The following is a 17,997-nucleotide window of genomic DNA, read 5'->3' as shown; positions in this document are numbered from 1 at the left end:
AGTCTGAATATTTCAAATTTTGGAAGATACTTGATGATCTAAATTGAGCATTGAGCTTCAAATTCTTTTATATTTGAATTACTTTGTAGCATTATTGTGTTGAATGTTGTACTAACCTACTCTGCTGTGAGAGTGTTTTCTTGTACAAAAACTCTTCTCTATCTTGGTTCTTGTTTATAGATGATTCAGGGTTGTAGAATCGTTGGACCAAACAAGGAAATTTCGTTCGGAGAGGCAGGCTCTAGCCTAACGGAAGGAGTGATTGTAATGGGTATTGTTTCACCCGTCAATGGAACTGAATTAGTGAATCCTTTGGTGGTTTGCCAAAGGCGAGGACGTAGGCTGGGTATAAGCCGAACCTCGTAAAAATCTTGTATCTCTCTTCTTCCTTACTCTTTATTTTTCAGCAATACTTACAGCTTATGTGCATGCTTTAAATTGTTAATTCTGAATGTATGGTTGTTAAATAGACCGAAGGATAATTTGTTTTTGTAACGACCTGCTTAATAACTGAGAATTTTTTTATGATATTTAGCATGCTTTGATACCATATTGCGATAAACCCAACCGTAAACCTAAGCAACAAGAAGCAGAAATTGAATAAACATATCCATATGTAAATATATACAATACCATACCATACCATACAATACCAGAGTGCTACATGTTTCCCAAAATATACTCATACCACTGTTCCCAAAAGACCCTCAACTAGCTAGGGTATACAAAATCATTCCCAAAAATATACTCACTCTCCACTGACAGGGCACGACTGAAGCCCTTCTATCTACGAGCCTGGTTCGCTCGCCTACCTGGAGCACCTGAAAAATGATTTAACACTAGGATGAGTCAACGCTCAGCAAGACGAAATATGCTATTACTAGTGTGTGGGAAATGAGCTACTATACTATGAAAATCTGTTTTCATATAATCATGAATAACTAAATATGTAAATACTGTATAAGTAAATAAAATTCACCACCCCTTTCCACGTTGCTTAACATAACAGTATTATGGGTTATAATTCAAAGTACTTCTAGTATAAGTAAGTTTATTCCCTGTTTCTGAAAATCTATACATACGTAATAATAACTGAAAATGTTCCTTGTGGTTATCTGTGTGTCATGACTTACCCCCTCATGATAGGGTTGTGCGGCCCATAGGCTGGATTTACCCTCGCTAGCCAACTAGGAATAAATCACTATACTCCATCGGTCAATCTGCCCACCTCAACCCATATCTAGATGGGGAGTCTAACCTCTTCAAGGGCCTAGGTGATCGACCTTACCACGTATCATCTAAATAGGTGGTTGCACTTATAAAGTAACATAATATCTATAGCAACAGTATTGTGCTCTGTAGCTGCAACTCCAACAGGGTCTGATATTATATAATATATTTCTATATACAACTATCTGAATTACCATGATTCTGAAATAATCGTAATAACCATGATGACGCATAATTGTACTGTAATTCATGCATCGTAGTACTGAGAACTATATAATCATAACACTAAAACTACATAATCATAATACTGAAGATTGTGTAATCATGGTACTGAAATATCATAAAATTAGAATACTGAAATAGCGTAAAACATATATTCGTACTATATTCATATTCAAAAGTCACACAATACTATAATACATAATTTTCATCATTTGATAAACTGTATAATACTTTAAAAATACCTAGCATAGCATATTTCCTTTACCTGACTACTGGAAAGCCCCTATGGAATACTAGCCTAATACCCGCAGGCCCTCCTACAAAACACCCTGAAAATAATATTCTCCAGAACATAATATTGGTATTTTTCTGCCTATATCATTTCCTATAACTGTCATAAGGTCAAAAAGGGACTAAAAGGCCTTACCCTGAATTTGGGATGAAATCCAACTTCATTTTCCCCACGATCAGCTCCGGCAGACTTGTAGTGAACTTCGCCGAGAGCATTGTGGTAGCCTCAAATCTTTGATCCTGCGACTGGCGGGGCCAAAATCGAAGAGAGAAGGGAGAGAGTGACATAAGGAGAGAGACGAGAGAGAGAGAGAGAGAGAGAGAGAGAGAGAGAGAGAGAGAGGAGTGTTAAAATGTGATAAAAAAATTCGATTTTTAGCTATTTATAGGGCTAGATTCGTCGATGAGACACGTCACCTCACCGATGAGTCCTTCATTAAATTTGTCGACGAAACCCTGTATTCATCGATGAAATTCAGAGCAACCAAAAACCTCGCTCGGTATTTTCTCATTGAAAAAGCCCTACATTCGTTGACGAAATCCTTCAGAACTTCATCGACAAACCCTTGTGTTCGTCGACGAAGCTTGGTAGTTTCCTTGAAATTATGATTATCCCCCAAATGCAATGTCGTCGACGAATGCTTAACGTTTGTCGATGAAGTCTACGGCCTCCTTCTGTTTCAGTTTCTATTTCTCTCCCTCATTATTATTTATATGCTATTATTCTTTGGGTCACTACAGCTTTGGCTTGATTAGCATTGATTGTAGAAACCAAAAGGGACTATATTGGTTGATCATCCTAAACTTATTAATCTGAAAGTTTGTTTAAAAGCCAAACACAAAGAAGAATTGTGAGTTTGGAATAAACACAGGGCTTACATAAATTCAGCGTACTTTACAATTTATTATAGGGTTATTGATATTAAGATCAAGATTTTGATTATCTTGTTGATTGGTTGTGGTTGAATTGTGTTTTAAATTTATTTGTTGTGATTGTTGATATATAAGCAAAGAATTTAACTTGAACTAATTCTAAAATTCCAATTAACCCCCCCCCCCCTCGGGAAAGCTATCCTAATTTCAAGTTTCTTAAACTAAGCTTTGTGGGAAATGCTCCTAAGTTGAGGTAAGGGTCTGGATTCTTAGTTTTGAGTTTTTATAAGTTTATTTAAGATTTATAGGTTGAGAAAAAGAAAAAATAATAGCTTATTTGGGGTTTATTTAATTAAACTAGGGTTTTTGAACTAGGGTTCGGGTGAGCATCATAGGCGTCAGTTTGGGATACCTATTGGGGAATTTCAAGGATTCAGGTAAGGGGGAAAATTATATATTAAACTAGGTTTTTCTCATATTAAATAAAAATGGATTATGTTATATATATGTACATATATATATATATATATATGTTTTCATGTGGGTATAAAATGCCAACCATTTAAATGATGTTTTTTTTTTTTCAGTTTAGGGCTGCTTATTTAGTTACGTATTTGTGAAAATAAAGCGAAAAAAGTGGAAAATATTTTCAGGGTAATTATGTAAGAAATGAAGGTTTATTTTCAGTATTAAACGTTAAATGTTGGTTGGCTTATTTTACAGGCAATGTATGAACTTTTCTGCTAAAATGTGTGGCATGAGTGGATAATAATGTTGTTTGAACATATGCTATATGTATAAGATGCAGGCTATGTAAGAAATGCAATGATAATGAAATTTATAAGCACTATGTTGTTTGTGTTTGATAACACAATCATGTATAAAATGACAGTTAAAAGGAGGTGTATACTAATTGATGACAGCTAAAAAGAGTTCTATTAGCAGATTCTAGCGCATATCTATGTGGACTAACTGAGGAACAGCTAAAAGGAGTTGTAGTGCAAATGAATGAAATGAAAATGAAATGAAAAGGAAATGTGAATAAAATGGATACGAAATATGCAATGTGAAAGATGTAAAGTGTTAAAGGTTATGTAAAGTAAAATGCAGTGAAATGCAAAGAAATGCTAAAATTATGAACATGAATAGATATGAATAATTGAATAACGACCAACAGATTTATGTATTATGGTATTATCAATAATTATTCTAGTAGAACATGTCACGTTAGGGCAAGGCAAACTCTTCTAGGAGCAAATAAGGTGTAGTAGATTTATTTTTATTTTTAATGTAAAGTGTTTACCTAAATTGTGACCGTTGATTTTTAAAGTGTATTGGTGTCAACAAGTCGGCCATGTAAAGAGGATACATGGCTTCCAGCAAAGGAGAGGAGTCATGGCATGCCTCTCTCTCTCTCTCTCCATACACACACAGCAAAAGCATGGCCTTTTTTGGCTTTCAAAACTCCTATCTAACTTTTTGATAATTTTGAATTTCACGCAAAATTAGCAAATAAATGTCGAGCAATTAAATATCTCATTTAATTTTTTTTTATTCTTTAAACGTGAAGAATTTACATGTTTCTATTTATGATTTCGAGAAGAAAGAAAATGTTTTATATATGCACTAGATTACAGTAGATTTTTGTGCAGGTTAATCAGTTGTATTTAATAGTTTTTTACTTTGATGGTTTTGGGAGAGTTTTGTTTGGTTATTGTAATCTCTCAGGACCATAAATATAATCATGATATTCCTCCACCATAAGTGAGGGCAATTAATGAAATTACAGCGGGTCTTTCCTCAGAGATTGATACATAAGATAAACAGCAAATTTTGAGGACGAAATTTTATAAGGTGGGGAGAATGTAGAGACCCAGAAAATTTAAATTATGAAAATAATAAAGGAAAGTGAAGAGAAAGGAAAAGAAGAGGAAAAGAAATTTTAAAAGGGGCATCAACAAAGACTCATCAATGCATTCACGTTTCTCGTTGATGAGGAGACATCGAGAGCAAGGAATTTCAGGCCATTAATGGTTTGTCGATGAACTCACTATCTTCGCCGATGAACACCCTTCTGTGACTCGTGAACGAGTACACATGTATGTGTCGACAAGACCAAGGAGGACATTCGTCGACGAAGATAATGAATTCATAGATGAGTCCCTGCTGATGCACATTTTAAAATTTATTTTCCCCTTTTTTCCCCTTCTCTTCTCTTTCCTTTATTATTTTCATAAATTAAATTTTCTGGGTATCTACACATAACACTTGAATTTACTTGCAACATCTTAAGATCATTGTCAGTCATCTCTTTTTCTTCCTTAGGTATTTCATTACATCCTATGGTTTTAGTGGGGATAAGGTAACCATGTGTGACAACCTTCCAAGCTTTCCAATCCATAGTATGTAAATAAATTTTCATTCTTTGTTTCCAAAAGGTATAGTTTTCACCGCAAGAACATAGGTGGTCTATTTGAGGATTGACCTTCAACAAAGGGAGATACACCTAGGTGTGCCATAGAGAGCTTTATGTAATTTCTAGGTTAAGATTTACAACAACCTCGTACTAATACCAATAGAAAAGTAAAGTGTACTCAGAGAAGGGGGGAGGGGAATTGGGATTGAAAATTTCTTTTGAAACTTTGTTAGTTAATTCTTTCTTAACCCTTTTTAGTTTTAGCAAACACACATGTAAGATTTGAATTTAAATCACAATTCCAGTTCAGAATTAATTTAGTTATAATTCTTTATGAATGAGAATACCAAATTAAATACTTTGTAGGTCTCTCAAGACTTCTTCCAGCAGCTTAGACCAATACCCAATGAATTTATTTAATCAATCAAGATAAGCTTCAATATTGTTGAGAATTCCACTTGTGATCTTGTCCCACGTTGAAAAATTAGAGTGGATGATGGGTGCTTATATGCATGGTTGGGCTTAAGACCCAATAAAAGCTTTTGGGTCAAGTTGGTGTTCTCCCATGTGTATCAAGCCCACCCATAGGCTCCTCTGGTCCTAACAAGTGGTATTAGAGCCGATGGTTAGTCACTCTAGGTGAGCGACATCATAAAAAGTCAAAACGTGAAATTTATTCTCTTGACGTGCTAATAGTTGGAGGATCAAGTGTGTGACCGAGGCCAATAAAGATCATCTAGCCTAGGGATGGATCCGAATAGGGTCAAGACGTGAGAGGTAGGATTGATTTGGAGGCACATGGAATACAATCCGAAACATGTAAGGCGCCAGTGGTAAGGCCCACTTGAGCAACTATTGGGGAATTGGGCTTACTCCCATAAGGGAGATGTTTCTCGTTCAAGGGGGAGTAGTTGGAACTCACAAGTGATGGGGAGATTGTTGAGAATTCCACTTGTGAGCTTGTCCCACATTGGAAAATTAAAGTGGATGATGGTGCTTATATACATGATTGGGCTAAAGATCCAATAGACTTAACCTTTTGGGTCATGTTGGTGTTCACCCATGTGTATCAAGCCCACCCATACGATCCTACAGTCCAAACAAATATAAAACAATATATTAATTCCAGCAATGCTTCCAAGATTCGGCTTTTGAATATGTCAATCCACTCAACAAAATGATCTTGATTTCTCAATTTGAAACACAATAGAAAATTCAACCAAGCTTCCAAAACTAAAATATTGATGTCAAATATGCAACTTGAATTATGCAACCAATCAATATATTAGTGAGCTTTAGTATTGATAAATCAACATACTCCCTTGTGATTTCCACAATAATATTGATCAATCAACGTACTCCCTTATGGTTTCCACAATTCCCAAAAGTAAATTAATTTTCAGCGATAAAATAATCAATCCATGTAATTTATATATGTGTATAAAATTAAATTCACAACCACACAGTTTGTATATATATGCAAAAAATTAAAGAGAGTAGGGAAGAGAAAGACACCGAGATTTTACGAGGTTTGGCTATACCTGCCTACGTCCTCACCTTAGGCAAACCACCCAAGGATTACACTATACCGCTCCCCTAACTAGGTGAAGCAAACCTTTTACACACTCCTTCAAGTAGGATAGAGCATTTAATTAGACTTTCTCAAAATCCGATAAATAGTTAGCATTTAAGAGAATGAGACGACATTTACACAGCAGAGGAGATAGGCGCAATGTGAGAATTATAGTGAGAAATTCACAAGCGTGAGAGTTACAGGGAGAATTACAAAGAAATTCACATACAAGCAGTGTGGGAATTTTGGAAAGAAAAGAAAAGAGAGAAGTTCAAAAAAATAGACAAGATAAAACAATTCTTAGGGCATTCAAAGAGCACCAAAGTAGCATACAATCAAAAAAGAGGCATCATATTTTAGTTCAAAGTTGGAGGATTTTGAAGACCAAAGGTAGGTCTTTGTTTTAATTTTTTTTCTTTCTTTTCTATACTTAATTTAGTTTGAAAATCTACTGCAAGCCATTGACTTGACCCACTTTGAGGGCCTAATAAGCCGACACATTTGTTCGGGTTGACCCATTTGACTCAAGAACTTACAAACCCGAGACCCAAACCCAATTTGGATCTAGGTCCATTAGTACATGAATCTAGAAGTGGGCTTAGCCCACCTATTTAAATTTGAGCCCAATTATGTTATAAAATCCACAGTGGACCTAAGCCCAATTTTGTCTTAAAACCCACAGTGGGACTAAGTCCAATTCTATTTTAAAATCTAAATGGGCCTAAGCTCAAATTTTGTTTTAAAATTCATATTGGGCCTTAGCCCAAATTTGTTTAAAACCAAATGATGGGCTTGAGCCCAGCATGATTTCAGCCCCACTTTGTTTGCAAGAAAATAAAGAGAAAGAAGGGGGAAAGGGATACTTATTTTAGTCCTGGGGAGAATATTGGAAGGTATCAGAAAACTCTAGATCTTCATGTAGATCAAATCTGCAAAAGAAACACAATATTCAGTGAGAAAAAAAAATGAAAAAAAAAAAAGCAAAGATAAAAAGAAGAAGAACGGATCAGGAAGAACCGATGAGGAACAAAACAAAAAAGAATATAAATTTAAAAAAAAAATGAGAGAGAAACCAGAGATAAGAAGAGAGAAAATGAGAGAGAAATCAAATCAAAGGAGAAGAAAAAGAAAATAGAAACTGAGAGGAAGATAAATTAGGAGGGGAGAGAAAATAAGGGAAGAAATCGAAAAAAAAAAAAAGAACAAAACAACTGAGCGGAAGAAGGATAGGAAGAAGAAGGGAATAGAAGAAGAAGAAGAGAAGGAGAAGAAGAACTAGAGAGAGAGAGAGAGAGAGAGATAGAGAGATCAGGAGAGGTGAGAGAGAGAGGAAGTGAAAAATAAGAAAAACAAAAAAAAATTGGGTATTTTATATTTAGGCGTGGTGAGGCACATATCACCACTCAGTGGTGACACTTTGCACATTCTAGGCCTAGTGTTTCATGGGTGAAGTGGTTCAATCTCCACCATCTGATCTGTGTTTTTTCCGGATGGTCAGATCTTCACCACGTCAGCAATTCCTTTTTTAAATGTTTGAGTCAACTGAGTGTTGAGACGTGTTAGGGTGATGTCATGCTGACGTCGTCCTATTTAAAATAAATAAATAAATAAAAAGAAAAAAGGAGGATAATTGAGTGTTGACACGTTTTAGAGTGAGGTCACCCTATTTTCATTTTTTTTTTTTAAAGGGATGTCACGTGTCACCACAGTGGGTGGACACGTGACACCTACTAGGTTTGACCTGGTTCAATTTAATTGAACCAGTTGACTCAGTTAAGACTCGAACTGCTCTTTTATTTTATTTTATTTTATTTTATTTATTTCTTATATTTTTTATTTTATCATGTTGTTTAATATTTTGATTAGTTTTTTATTAACAAATTTTAAATTTGAGAAAGAAACCAAAAAATCACAAAAAATCAGGAAAAATAGGTAAAGTTTTGGAAAAATATTTTTGAAGTCAAGAAAAATATTTTGAGTTATTATGACTTAGAATTTTAAAAAAATGAAAATAAAATACCAAAAAAATTAGGAAAATATTTTTAAATCCCATAAAATTTTATAAAAATTATTGAAAAATTTTACAAAGATTTTGAAAAATCTGGGAATATTTTTTAAAGATACTTTTTGATGATTTAACTTTTTTTTTGTGCGATTGCGTCTTGATAATTTCAAAAAGGGTAAAGAGATATTTCAGACCTCAAATGTACTATAGCTCTGAAGCAGGTTTTGTAATGACCCGAGAAAAAAAATTAACCATTTGAAATAATAAAGGAAGATTAAGTTTGTAAAAGGGGGGGGGGGGGAAGCAAGCATTCGTCAATGAACAAACTGGTCTTGCCGATGAGTGTTCTGTCTCGGCTCGTCGATGAAGGTACGCGTCTTGTCGACAAGGAATTACCGAGTAGAGGTTTTTCAAATGACTAAAATTTGCCAACGAGTTGGCTGTTTCGTCTCCGAACTTTGTACTAGGACTCGTCAACGAGTCCACGTGCCTCGTCGACAAATCTCTGCGTATAAATAGTGGTTTCTTTCATTTCTGCGCAAAACTTCCTGCATGTTCTCGTTCTCTCTCTATAAACTCTGCTCTTCTACCTTCTCTTTTCGATTCCGGCCGGATTTTACTCGGTTCGACGATCGAAAGCTACCACGAGGCTCCTAGGAAGATTCTTTGCAATATAGGTTGTGTAGATCTTTGATTTGAGAAGTTTGGGAAACATCCCAAAACCAAGGTAAGTGAGTTATTTTGGAATTTTATAGCAAATATTGTCATTTGGAGCCTAGGAAGTATTATAAGGCTGTTTTACTAAGATTTGAGAAATTTGGAATTTTTGGATAAAAGGGTCTCGTTTTGTTGATTTTGGGTCGAATTTCGAGGAGTAGGTAAAGGGAAATATTTTACAATAGCTTTTTAATAATTTTAAACGACTAGTTTCGAGTATGAATTTCTATATATATATATATATGGGTATAATTTTCTAAACCTTATTGGTATTGAAAATGTTGTTTTTAGATTGATAAATTATATTGGGAAAAATCGTGTGGTTGAAACCATTTTTGATAATTAAATGAGGGTGGATAATGTGGGATGAAGAATTATTGAGAATGTGAATACTATTTGATTGTGAATTCTGGCTTATTGAATATGCTGATGTTGTGTAAATTGTGGTAGAATCGTGAATATGTTGAATGGTTGGTTGTTGTTGATTTGGGTTGTGATTCATGTAAATTACGATATAGCGTTGGCAGTGGTATAAGGAGGTCGTTATATTGTACCTATTACAACTGTCATATAACGTTCTTAGTGGTATGAGGAGGTCGTTATATGGACATTTACATTGGGAGGTAAACAGTGGCAGTGGTATAAGGAGGTTGTTTACCTATTTACTATGAACGGAGTGTTGTTTTGAGTCCTGTGTGGACCAGTCATGCGTGGACATTTATGTGGTGACTTGATTCGTCCTGTGTGGACCAATCTTGCATGGACATTTATGCTGTGGTTTGATTAGTCCTGTACAGACTAGTCCTGTGTGGACATTTATGTTGTGATTAGATTAATCCTGTGTGGACCAGTCCTCTGTGGACATTTATGCTATGTTTGATCCTATGGACGATTATATGTTATATGAATGTAGACCCTGTGTGGGTATAGTTGAAGATTGTATGAATATTCTATGTGGATTGATTATGATATGGGTGTATGAAATTAAGATGTAGTCCCAAGGAGGGGTGAATTGGATTTTAAAATATTCTTTTAATTCTCTTTAAAAATTCTTAACTTCTTTTAAGTCTTTTTAATGAATTCTTAACTTGTTGTTGATTTTTCAAACTCTCAGAAAAGCTTATTTCTTAATTCAATCTTCAATCATACAATCATTCAACCATCTAAGTAATCAATCATCAAAGTAATCATTCAACCAAACCAATCAATCACAATTTGAAAGTACACAACCAAGCCAAATTAACACATACAACACTTTGGTAATATAAGACCTTAACATGATTTGTTTGTTTATATAAGCCATGTATATATGAAATTTGTATTCACTGATATAAAGCCCTGTATTGATGGATTTGCATCTTCAATAAGATGTGTAATATAACATACAATCAACAAAATATCCACACTCTTCCCAATATTCAGGATTCAAATAAACTCTCAGGTTATTTATCTTTGGGATGTTAACCAAGTAACATACTTCCGTATGGTTTCCGCAAGATATGGTCTAACCAACATACTCACTTTCGATTTCCGCAACCCAAATCAAAATTGGACTTTAAGTTTACTTGATTTCCAAATATACATAGTATGTATGATTTAGATATTTAAAACATCCACGCATTTGTATATGAACTGAAAATAAAGAGCAAAGGGAAAGAGAGAGTGAAACCAAGATTTTTACGAGGTTCGGCTTATACCCAGCCTATGTCCTCTCCTTTGGAAAACCACCAAAGGATTCACTAAACCTGTTCCTTTAAGGGGTGGAACAAACGTTTACAACACTCCTTGGTTAAGGCTAGAGCCGCCCTTCTCCAAACAATGACCCCTCATTCGGTCACTCCTTTAGGCCAGAGCCCGCCTCTCTAAGCAATATCCCCTTTCTTAGCCAATTATCCAAACAATCCTTGGAACGTCAAATAACTACAAGAAACAAGATATAATATGCATACAAATATACTCTCACAAAGAGCAAGTTAGTACAATTTCAGCACTATATACTTCAATGTATAAGTATCAATATGAAATAGAATGAAGTTCAAGTGTAGTATTCACCAATATCCTTCCTTGATGAGGATTAGTAGTAGGAATTCAAAGGAGGAAGGATCAGCACTTCAGAATATCTTAGCAAAAGAGATTTTCAATGAGTGAACAAGAGAATTTTGGAAGAACAAGTATGCTTTTAGCTTCTAAAATGGATTTTTTTTCAATTCATGGTGTTTTTGATTTGCAAAACCATGTATTTATAGGCTTTCAGACAAGTTTCCTTGTTACTAAAGTTTCCTTAGATAATTTCCCAAGTTTTTAGAAAGTTTGGAGCACAATAGCTAATATTTAAAATTTTAAACTTTGAAAATTTTCTGCCCGTTAACAGGGTTCAGATGACTGAAGTCTCGGGTTCAGTCATCTGAGGTGGTTCTGCCTCTTTAAAAAAATCAGAAAAAAAATCTTCAGATGAATGAACTTAATCTTCAGTCATCTGAAGTTATTCTTTAGTCATCTAAAGTGGCTCTGTCTGCTGTTCGGTCAGCTGAAGTTCCTCCCGTGAATAGTGTTCAGTTGGCTAACAGTTGTGATCCCGCTTCAGTATTTTTCTTATAACATTTTATGTACAACTCCAAATTAGGTGTTCTTGGTGTAAAACGAAATCTAAAACAAAATCTTACAACTTTCATGTTGAACATATTTTAAAATAAGAAGTTTTTGATAGAGCAAATTGCACCTCAATGCGGATGTATGAAAAATGACAGAAATTGGGAAATTCTCTTTTTTGTACTTTTCATTCCAAAAATGATTCTAACCTTTTTGAAACAATTTTTGACCTTATAAAAATATTTTTCAAGTATGTTAAAAGGTATCTAGGTCCAAGAAGTTAACTTAAGAGCTTCATAATATTTCAAATGATATTTAAACATTAAAGTACTTATATAAAAACTTCTAAAACTTTTCACATTCTAGGTTCTTGAGTTTTCATGCTTTGTCTTTCTTTGAGCTCTTTCTCTTTACTTTTCTTTTGCTCTTTTGACTTCTAACTTTTCTTTGGCTGATCATCCATGTCCTCATTTTCTTCAAACTTTAAAATATCATCTTTAAATTCATGTTTTGACTCTTTTAAGTTTCATTTAATCTTTGTGAGCACTTTGACCTTGTTTTCTAATATATAAGTCCTGAGATAACATTACTCACACAAATACGTTAAATTCTTAAATTCCACTTGTTTGTTAACACCAAAAAAAGATAACAAGATTTTAAGCCTTGTAAGGCCAACAATGTATGCGTGAAATTCTGTGAAGTAATTGTGTTGGCCATGTGTGACTTTAAATTAATTAAGTATTTATGGTAAAGTAGAGTACTCCACTCGAGGGTCATCTGAGAAAAGCGAGTGCTCTGGTAATTATTTGTGGATAAGTAGAGGGAAGTCACTTGTATGGGCGAGTGATCTTCCCCATTCTCGGTGACTTTACCTGGATACATAACTTGATGGCTTACTGAGAAATGTGAGTGCCCTAGTGTTAGCATTAGAGTAGAGGGAACCTACTTGTATGGGCGGGTAGACTTCCCTATTCTCAAGAATTAACAGTAAAATGTTGATGACTATGGGTATGTGAATGGATGATAAAGACATTGACCTTGTGTGATCATGGGCATGATATTTGGGCTATTTGTGGATTGTGGGTACACTTTGGATGGATATTTTAATTGTTTAATAAACACTTTAGCCACACACTGTTATAAATTATTTCTTCCTTACTAAGAGGTGTCTCACCCCGTCATAGGTTAAATCTTTTCAGATTATCCAGGTGATCGAGCTTAGGTAGCTCCAGGGTGGGATAGTTTTGTGAGTGAAACTAGAATGGTTATGTTTTAGTTTTTATGTTTTATTATATTTCATCCAGGTTTGTAATATGGAAAACATGATTATATGATATGAGTTTGTTGAAGTACAAATATAAAACTCTGGTATATTATATTCGAGATTATTTTTTTATTTTTTTCGATGCATGAATGGTTTCAGAGATGCGTGTTAGTCTCATAACACTCTAGGTCCCACATAGCGGGTCTGAAGCGTTACAGGTTTACCCTTTGTTTGGAGGTCTTATTAGACATTCCTAAATTGTACTTTGATTTTCAATTTCCTTTTAATTAATTAATTTATTTATTTATTTATTTACTTTTATTTATTTATTTATTTTATTTGTTTATTTATGTATTTTTTTATTTTAAAGGAGTACATTAGAGACATTCAATTTCAATTTAAGGATAAATTTATAAATAATTAAGTACCGTTCGAAGAACGGGTGTGTGGGAGGTTTTAGTACCTTCCCTTCACATAATTAAACTCTCAATCTCGATTCTAATAAAGCAGACGGAGACTACTGATTCCTTGGCCTAGGAATAGTCAAGAGACCAATCAATGAGTAGTAAATAGGTATTCTAACCACACCAAGGTAGATAATAGGTTAGTGGCGACTTCATTCAAATTTCAATATCTATTATCCCTCGCCTTTCCAAACCCTTCTCCAGAAAGTTGCGACAAAAGTAATAAATGTTACATAAAAAATGCATCAATAATAAAAGATTTGCCATGGGAGGAAGCTTCTATTCTCTTTGCCCAGTCAAAGAATTAACAAAAATGCCCAAGATAATAATTTTTTAAAAAAAAGTCCTTCCCTTTCTTCATCTCCCCTACACATTTGAATTACTCCATTATTAATGCTAGGCAATTAAAATTCTAAAAAACTTCTCTCTTATTAATGCTAGGCAATTTGAATTACTCCATTATTAATGCTCGGCAATTTAAATTCTAAAAAACTTCTCTCTTATTAATGCTAGGAAAATTGAATTACTCCATCATTACTCCTAGGTAATTTAAATTCTAAAAAACTTAAATTACTCTATTATTAATGTTAGGCAATTTGAAGTTTTAGTTTTGGGAAAAACCTTTCAATTTGAATACAAAAGATTTTTGTTTAAGATGATGCAATAATTAGAAATAACATATTAATTAAAAATTTAATTGCCACCTCATTTCTTTTATTTTATCATTAAATTTTATCAGTAAAAAATAAAGAATTGAAATTTCTAATTAATGCCTATATTATATTTTTTGATAAAATACTAAAAAAGATGTGGAAGGACATATCAAAAGTTTCACATAAAATTGATGTTTGAATAAAAGAGTGAGTAGTTCCGCCACACATAGAATTTAGATCCCATTCATTGCATATAACAGTAACTAGTTAGGACTTACACCAAATTAAGTTTTTCACTTGTATAAGTCAAAGTGCTAACTTGATATCATGCAATTGATAAATTCTATGTCTTACATGAAGGAACTGTTCTTACAAAGATTTATCACTCTTTCGTTGAAACATTAATTTTATATGCGACTTATGTACTGTCCTACCATATCTTCTGCAATATTTGTTCAAAAAATAACATTGGCATTATTAGAAAAAGTCGTATTCTTTATTTTTAATTGATAAAACCTAATGCCTAAAAACACCAAATGATGTGGCACTTAAATTTTACAACCTATTCTTTCTAATCTTTGCATCATCTTAAACAAAAGTATTTTGTAGTCAAATAAAGAAGGTTATTGAATAGAGAAATTTTTTAGCATTTAAATAATTATTGTTCATTATTTGGCATATATATATATTGGAGGCTTGTTAGTGTATGTGATCTAATCAATCACAAGAGGAAAAAATGGAGTCAAAATATTTAAGATTAGCACTTTTATTATTTGTTCTTGCTATATCCCATTTCTTCGTGATGGCAAGGGCAGATCTTATAAAAGATAGTTGTAAGAATACTTACAATTATACACTCTGCGTATCAACACTGAGGTCAGATCCGAGCACTTCCAATAGCACTATTAACGTCAAAGGGCTTGCATATGTGATGCTGAATGTGCTTAATGCAAACAATACAAAGATTCTTGCTGAAGTGAGTCATCTACTTAATACAACCAAGGATCCATTAGCTATACAATGTCTTCAAAGATGTTTCTCAGACTATACCGTGAATAAAGATTTCATTCGAACAGCTTATAGCCTTCTGAATTCAAATAATTATGGCGATGCAAATTCTCAAATGGCATTTGCAGCCGATGAGGCAATCGATTGCGAGTCTTCCTTCACTGAACCCCCAATTGCAATCAAGTCACCTTTGACCACCACAAACAATGTTTTTGAGCAGCTAGCTTATATTATTGCTGATATTATAAACATTTTAGGTTGATTTTGGTTTATCAAACTTTCAACATTAAGTATAAATAAGTACAATCTCTCTTATTTTTAAAATCATCTTAACCATCTTTCGTTTGTTTATATGTGCTTTTATATTTTTACTTTGTTATTTGATTATATTCCATTACTCAAACAAAGTATTGACTAAGGCTATCCTTTTTCAAGCCACTCAACGATAAATGCTATTAGTATAGACTAGAAATAGTACTCTTCGATAAATGCTATTAGTATAGACTAGAAATAGTACTCTTTGAAAGTTGGAACTTCAATTTTTTTTTTAATGTTATATTTTCAAGGTTTGTTAATAAGAAGCTTTAGTAATGACATCTTTCTTGAAGTGCTTTTGATCCAAAAACGGGTCAACATTGATTTGGAAAGAAATAGACATGGGGCTTATGAAGAGAGTACCAATGGTGTTGATTATATAGAGAATTAGAAGAAAGGGGTTTATAAAAATTGTTAGCAACATCGTGAATGAACCTCATATAATTTTTGTAAACAATGGAATAATTAGGTGGGATATTTTTGGCTAGCGTAGCATGCCCAAGTGTTACAAATGTACATCAATGCAACAAATCAAAAGAAAAATACAAGAAAACAAGATAATGATTTGTGTCTTTTGTCCATAAAGCCTATATAAAATCATCAATATATCATCCATTGTTGTGTGAATAACCTGATTGCTTATCCTAATTTTTAGATTTTAATCAATTATAAATCTTCTTGGCAGTGTTCATAAACCATAATACAAATCTGATTTTATCTCTACAACAATCAGGATATTCACACAACAAGTGATATTAGAGTGTGACTTTGTGATGGTTGGCAATTTGAATTACTCCAGTATTAATGGTTGGCAATTTAAATTCTAAAAAACTTTTCTCTTATTAATGCTAGGCAATTTGAATTACTCCATTATTAATATTAGGCAATTTGAAGTTTTAGTTTCGGGGAAAACCTTTTAATTTGAATACAAAATATTTTTGTTTAAGATAATGCAATAATTAGAAATAACATATTAATTAAAAATTTAATTGTCGCCTCATTTCTTTTATTTTATCATTAAATTTTATCAATAAAAAATAAAGAATTGAAATTTCTAATTAATGCCTATATTATATTTTTTTGATAAAATACTAAAGAAGATGTGGAAGGACATATCAAAAGTTTCATATAAAATTGATGTTTGAATAAAAGACTGAGTAGTTCCTCCACATAGAATTTAGATCCCATTCATTGCATATAACAGTAACTAGTTAGGACTTACACCAACTTAAGTTTTTCACTTGTACAAGTCTAAGTGCTAACTTGATATCATGCAATGGATGAATTCTAAGTCTTACATGAAAGAACTATTCTTACAAAGATTTATCATTCTTTCATTGAAACATTAATTTTATATGAGACTTATGTACTGTCCTACCATATCTTCTTCAATATTTGTTCAAAAATAACATTGGCATTATTAGAAAAAGTTGTATTCTTTATTTTTAATTGATAAAACCTAATGCTTAAAAAAAGCAAATGATGTGGCAATTAAATTTTACAACCTGTTATTTCTAATCTTTGCATCTTCTTAAAAAAAATATTTTGTAGTCAAATCAAGAAGGTTATTGAATAGAGAAATTTTTTTGTATTTAAATAATTATTGTTCATTATGTGGCATATATATATATATATATTGGAGGCTTGTTGGTGTATGTGATCTAATCAATCACAAGAGGAAAAAATGGAGTCAAAATATTTGAAATTAGCACTTTTATTATTTGTTCTTGCTATATCTCATTTCTTAGTGATGGCGAGGGCAGATCTTATAGAAGACAGTTGTAAGAATACTTACAATTATACACTCTGCGTATCAACATTGAGGTTAGATCCGAGCACTTCCAGTAGTACTATTAATGTCAAAGGGCTTGCATATGTGATGCTTAAGGTGCTTAATGCAAATAATACAGAGATTCTTGCTAAAGTGAGTCATCTACTTAATACAACCAAGGATGCATTAGCTATACAATGTCTCCACCAATGCTTCTCAGACTATATGGTGAGTAAAGATTTCATTGGAAATGCTCGTAGCTATTTGGATACAAATAATTATGGTGAAGCAAATGGTGAAATGGCATTTGCGGCTGATCAGGCAATCGATTGTGAGTCTGCCTTCACTGGACCCCCAAATGCAATCAAGTCACCATTGACCATCGCAAACGATGTTTTTGAGTAGCTAGCTTATATTACTGCTGGTATTATAAACATTTTAGGTTGATTTTGCTTTCATCAAACTTTCATTATTAAGAATAAAGAAGTACAATCTCTCTTACTTTTAAAATCATCTTAACCATCTTTCATTTGTTTATATGTGCTTTTATATTTTTACATTGTTATTTGATTATATTCCACTACTCAAACAAAGTATGGACTAAGG

At 33.1% G+C, this 17,997-nt stretch overlaps 2 protein-coding genes across 2 annotated transcripts; both read left to right on the top strand.

The window, feature by feature from the left end:
- Positions 1–15,027: 15,027 nt before the first annotated feature.
- LOC131155639 (cell wall / vacuolar inhibitor of fructosidase 2-like) lies at positions 15,028–15,600 on the top strand. Its single transcript, XM_058108896.1, has one exon. It carries the CDS (start codon positions 15,034–15,036, stop codon positions 15,565–15,567), a length of 534 nt encoding a protein of 177 aa, XP_057964879.1. The 5' UTR covers positions 15,028–15,033; the 3' UTR covers positions 15,568–15,600.
- Positions 15,601–17,370: 1,770 nt separating this feature from the next.
- LOC131156114 (cell wall / vacuolar inhibitor of fructosidase 2-like) lies at positions 17,371–17,796 on the top strand. Its single transcript, XM_058109561.1, has one exon. It carries the CDS (start codon positions 17,371–17,373, stop codon positions 17,794–17,796), a length of 426 nt encoding a protein of 141 aa, XP_057965544.1.
- Positions 17,797–17,997: the final 201 nt, after the last annotated feature.

This window comes from Malania oleifera, chromosome 5, assembly GCF_029873635.1.
Source record: "Malania oleifera isolate guangnan ecotype guangnan chromosome 5, ASM2987363v1, whole genome shotgun sequence".
NCBI classification, from domain to species: domain Eukaryota; kingdom Viridiplantae; phylum Streptophyta; class Magnoliopsida; order Santalales; family Ximeniaceae; genus Malania; species Malania oleifera.
The sequence above is the reverse complement of the archived record's forward strand: the minus strand, read 5'-3'. Positions and strand labels throughout refer to the sequence as shown.

What these genes read in the sequence shown, in the direction of transcription:
- LOC131155639 (XM_058108896.1), top strand. Translation starts at nt 15,034, where the DNA reads ATGGAGTCAAAATATTTAAGATTAGCACTTTTATTATTTGTTCTTGCT.
- LOC131156114 (XM_058109561.1), top strand. Translation starts at nt 17,371, where the DNA reads ATGGCGAGGGCAGATCTTATAGAAGACAGTTGTAAGAATACTTACAAT.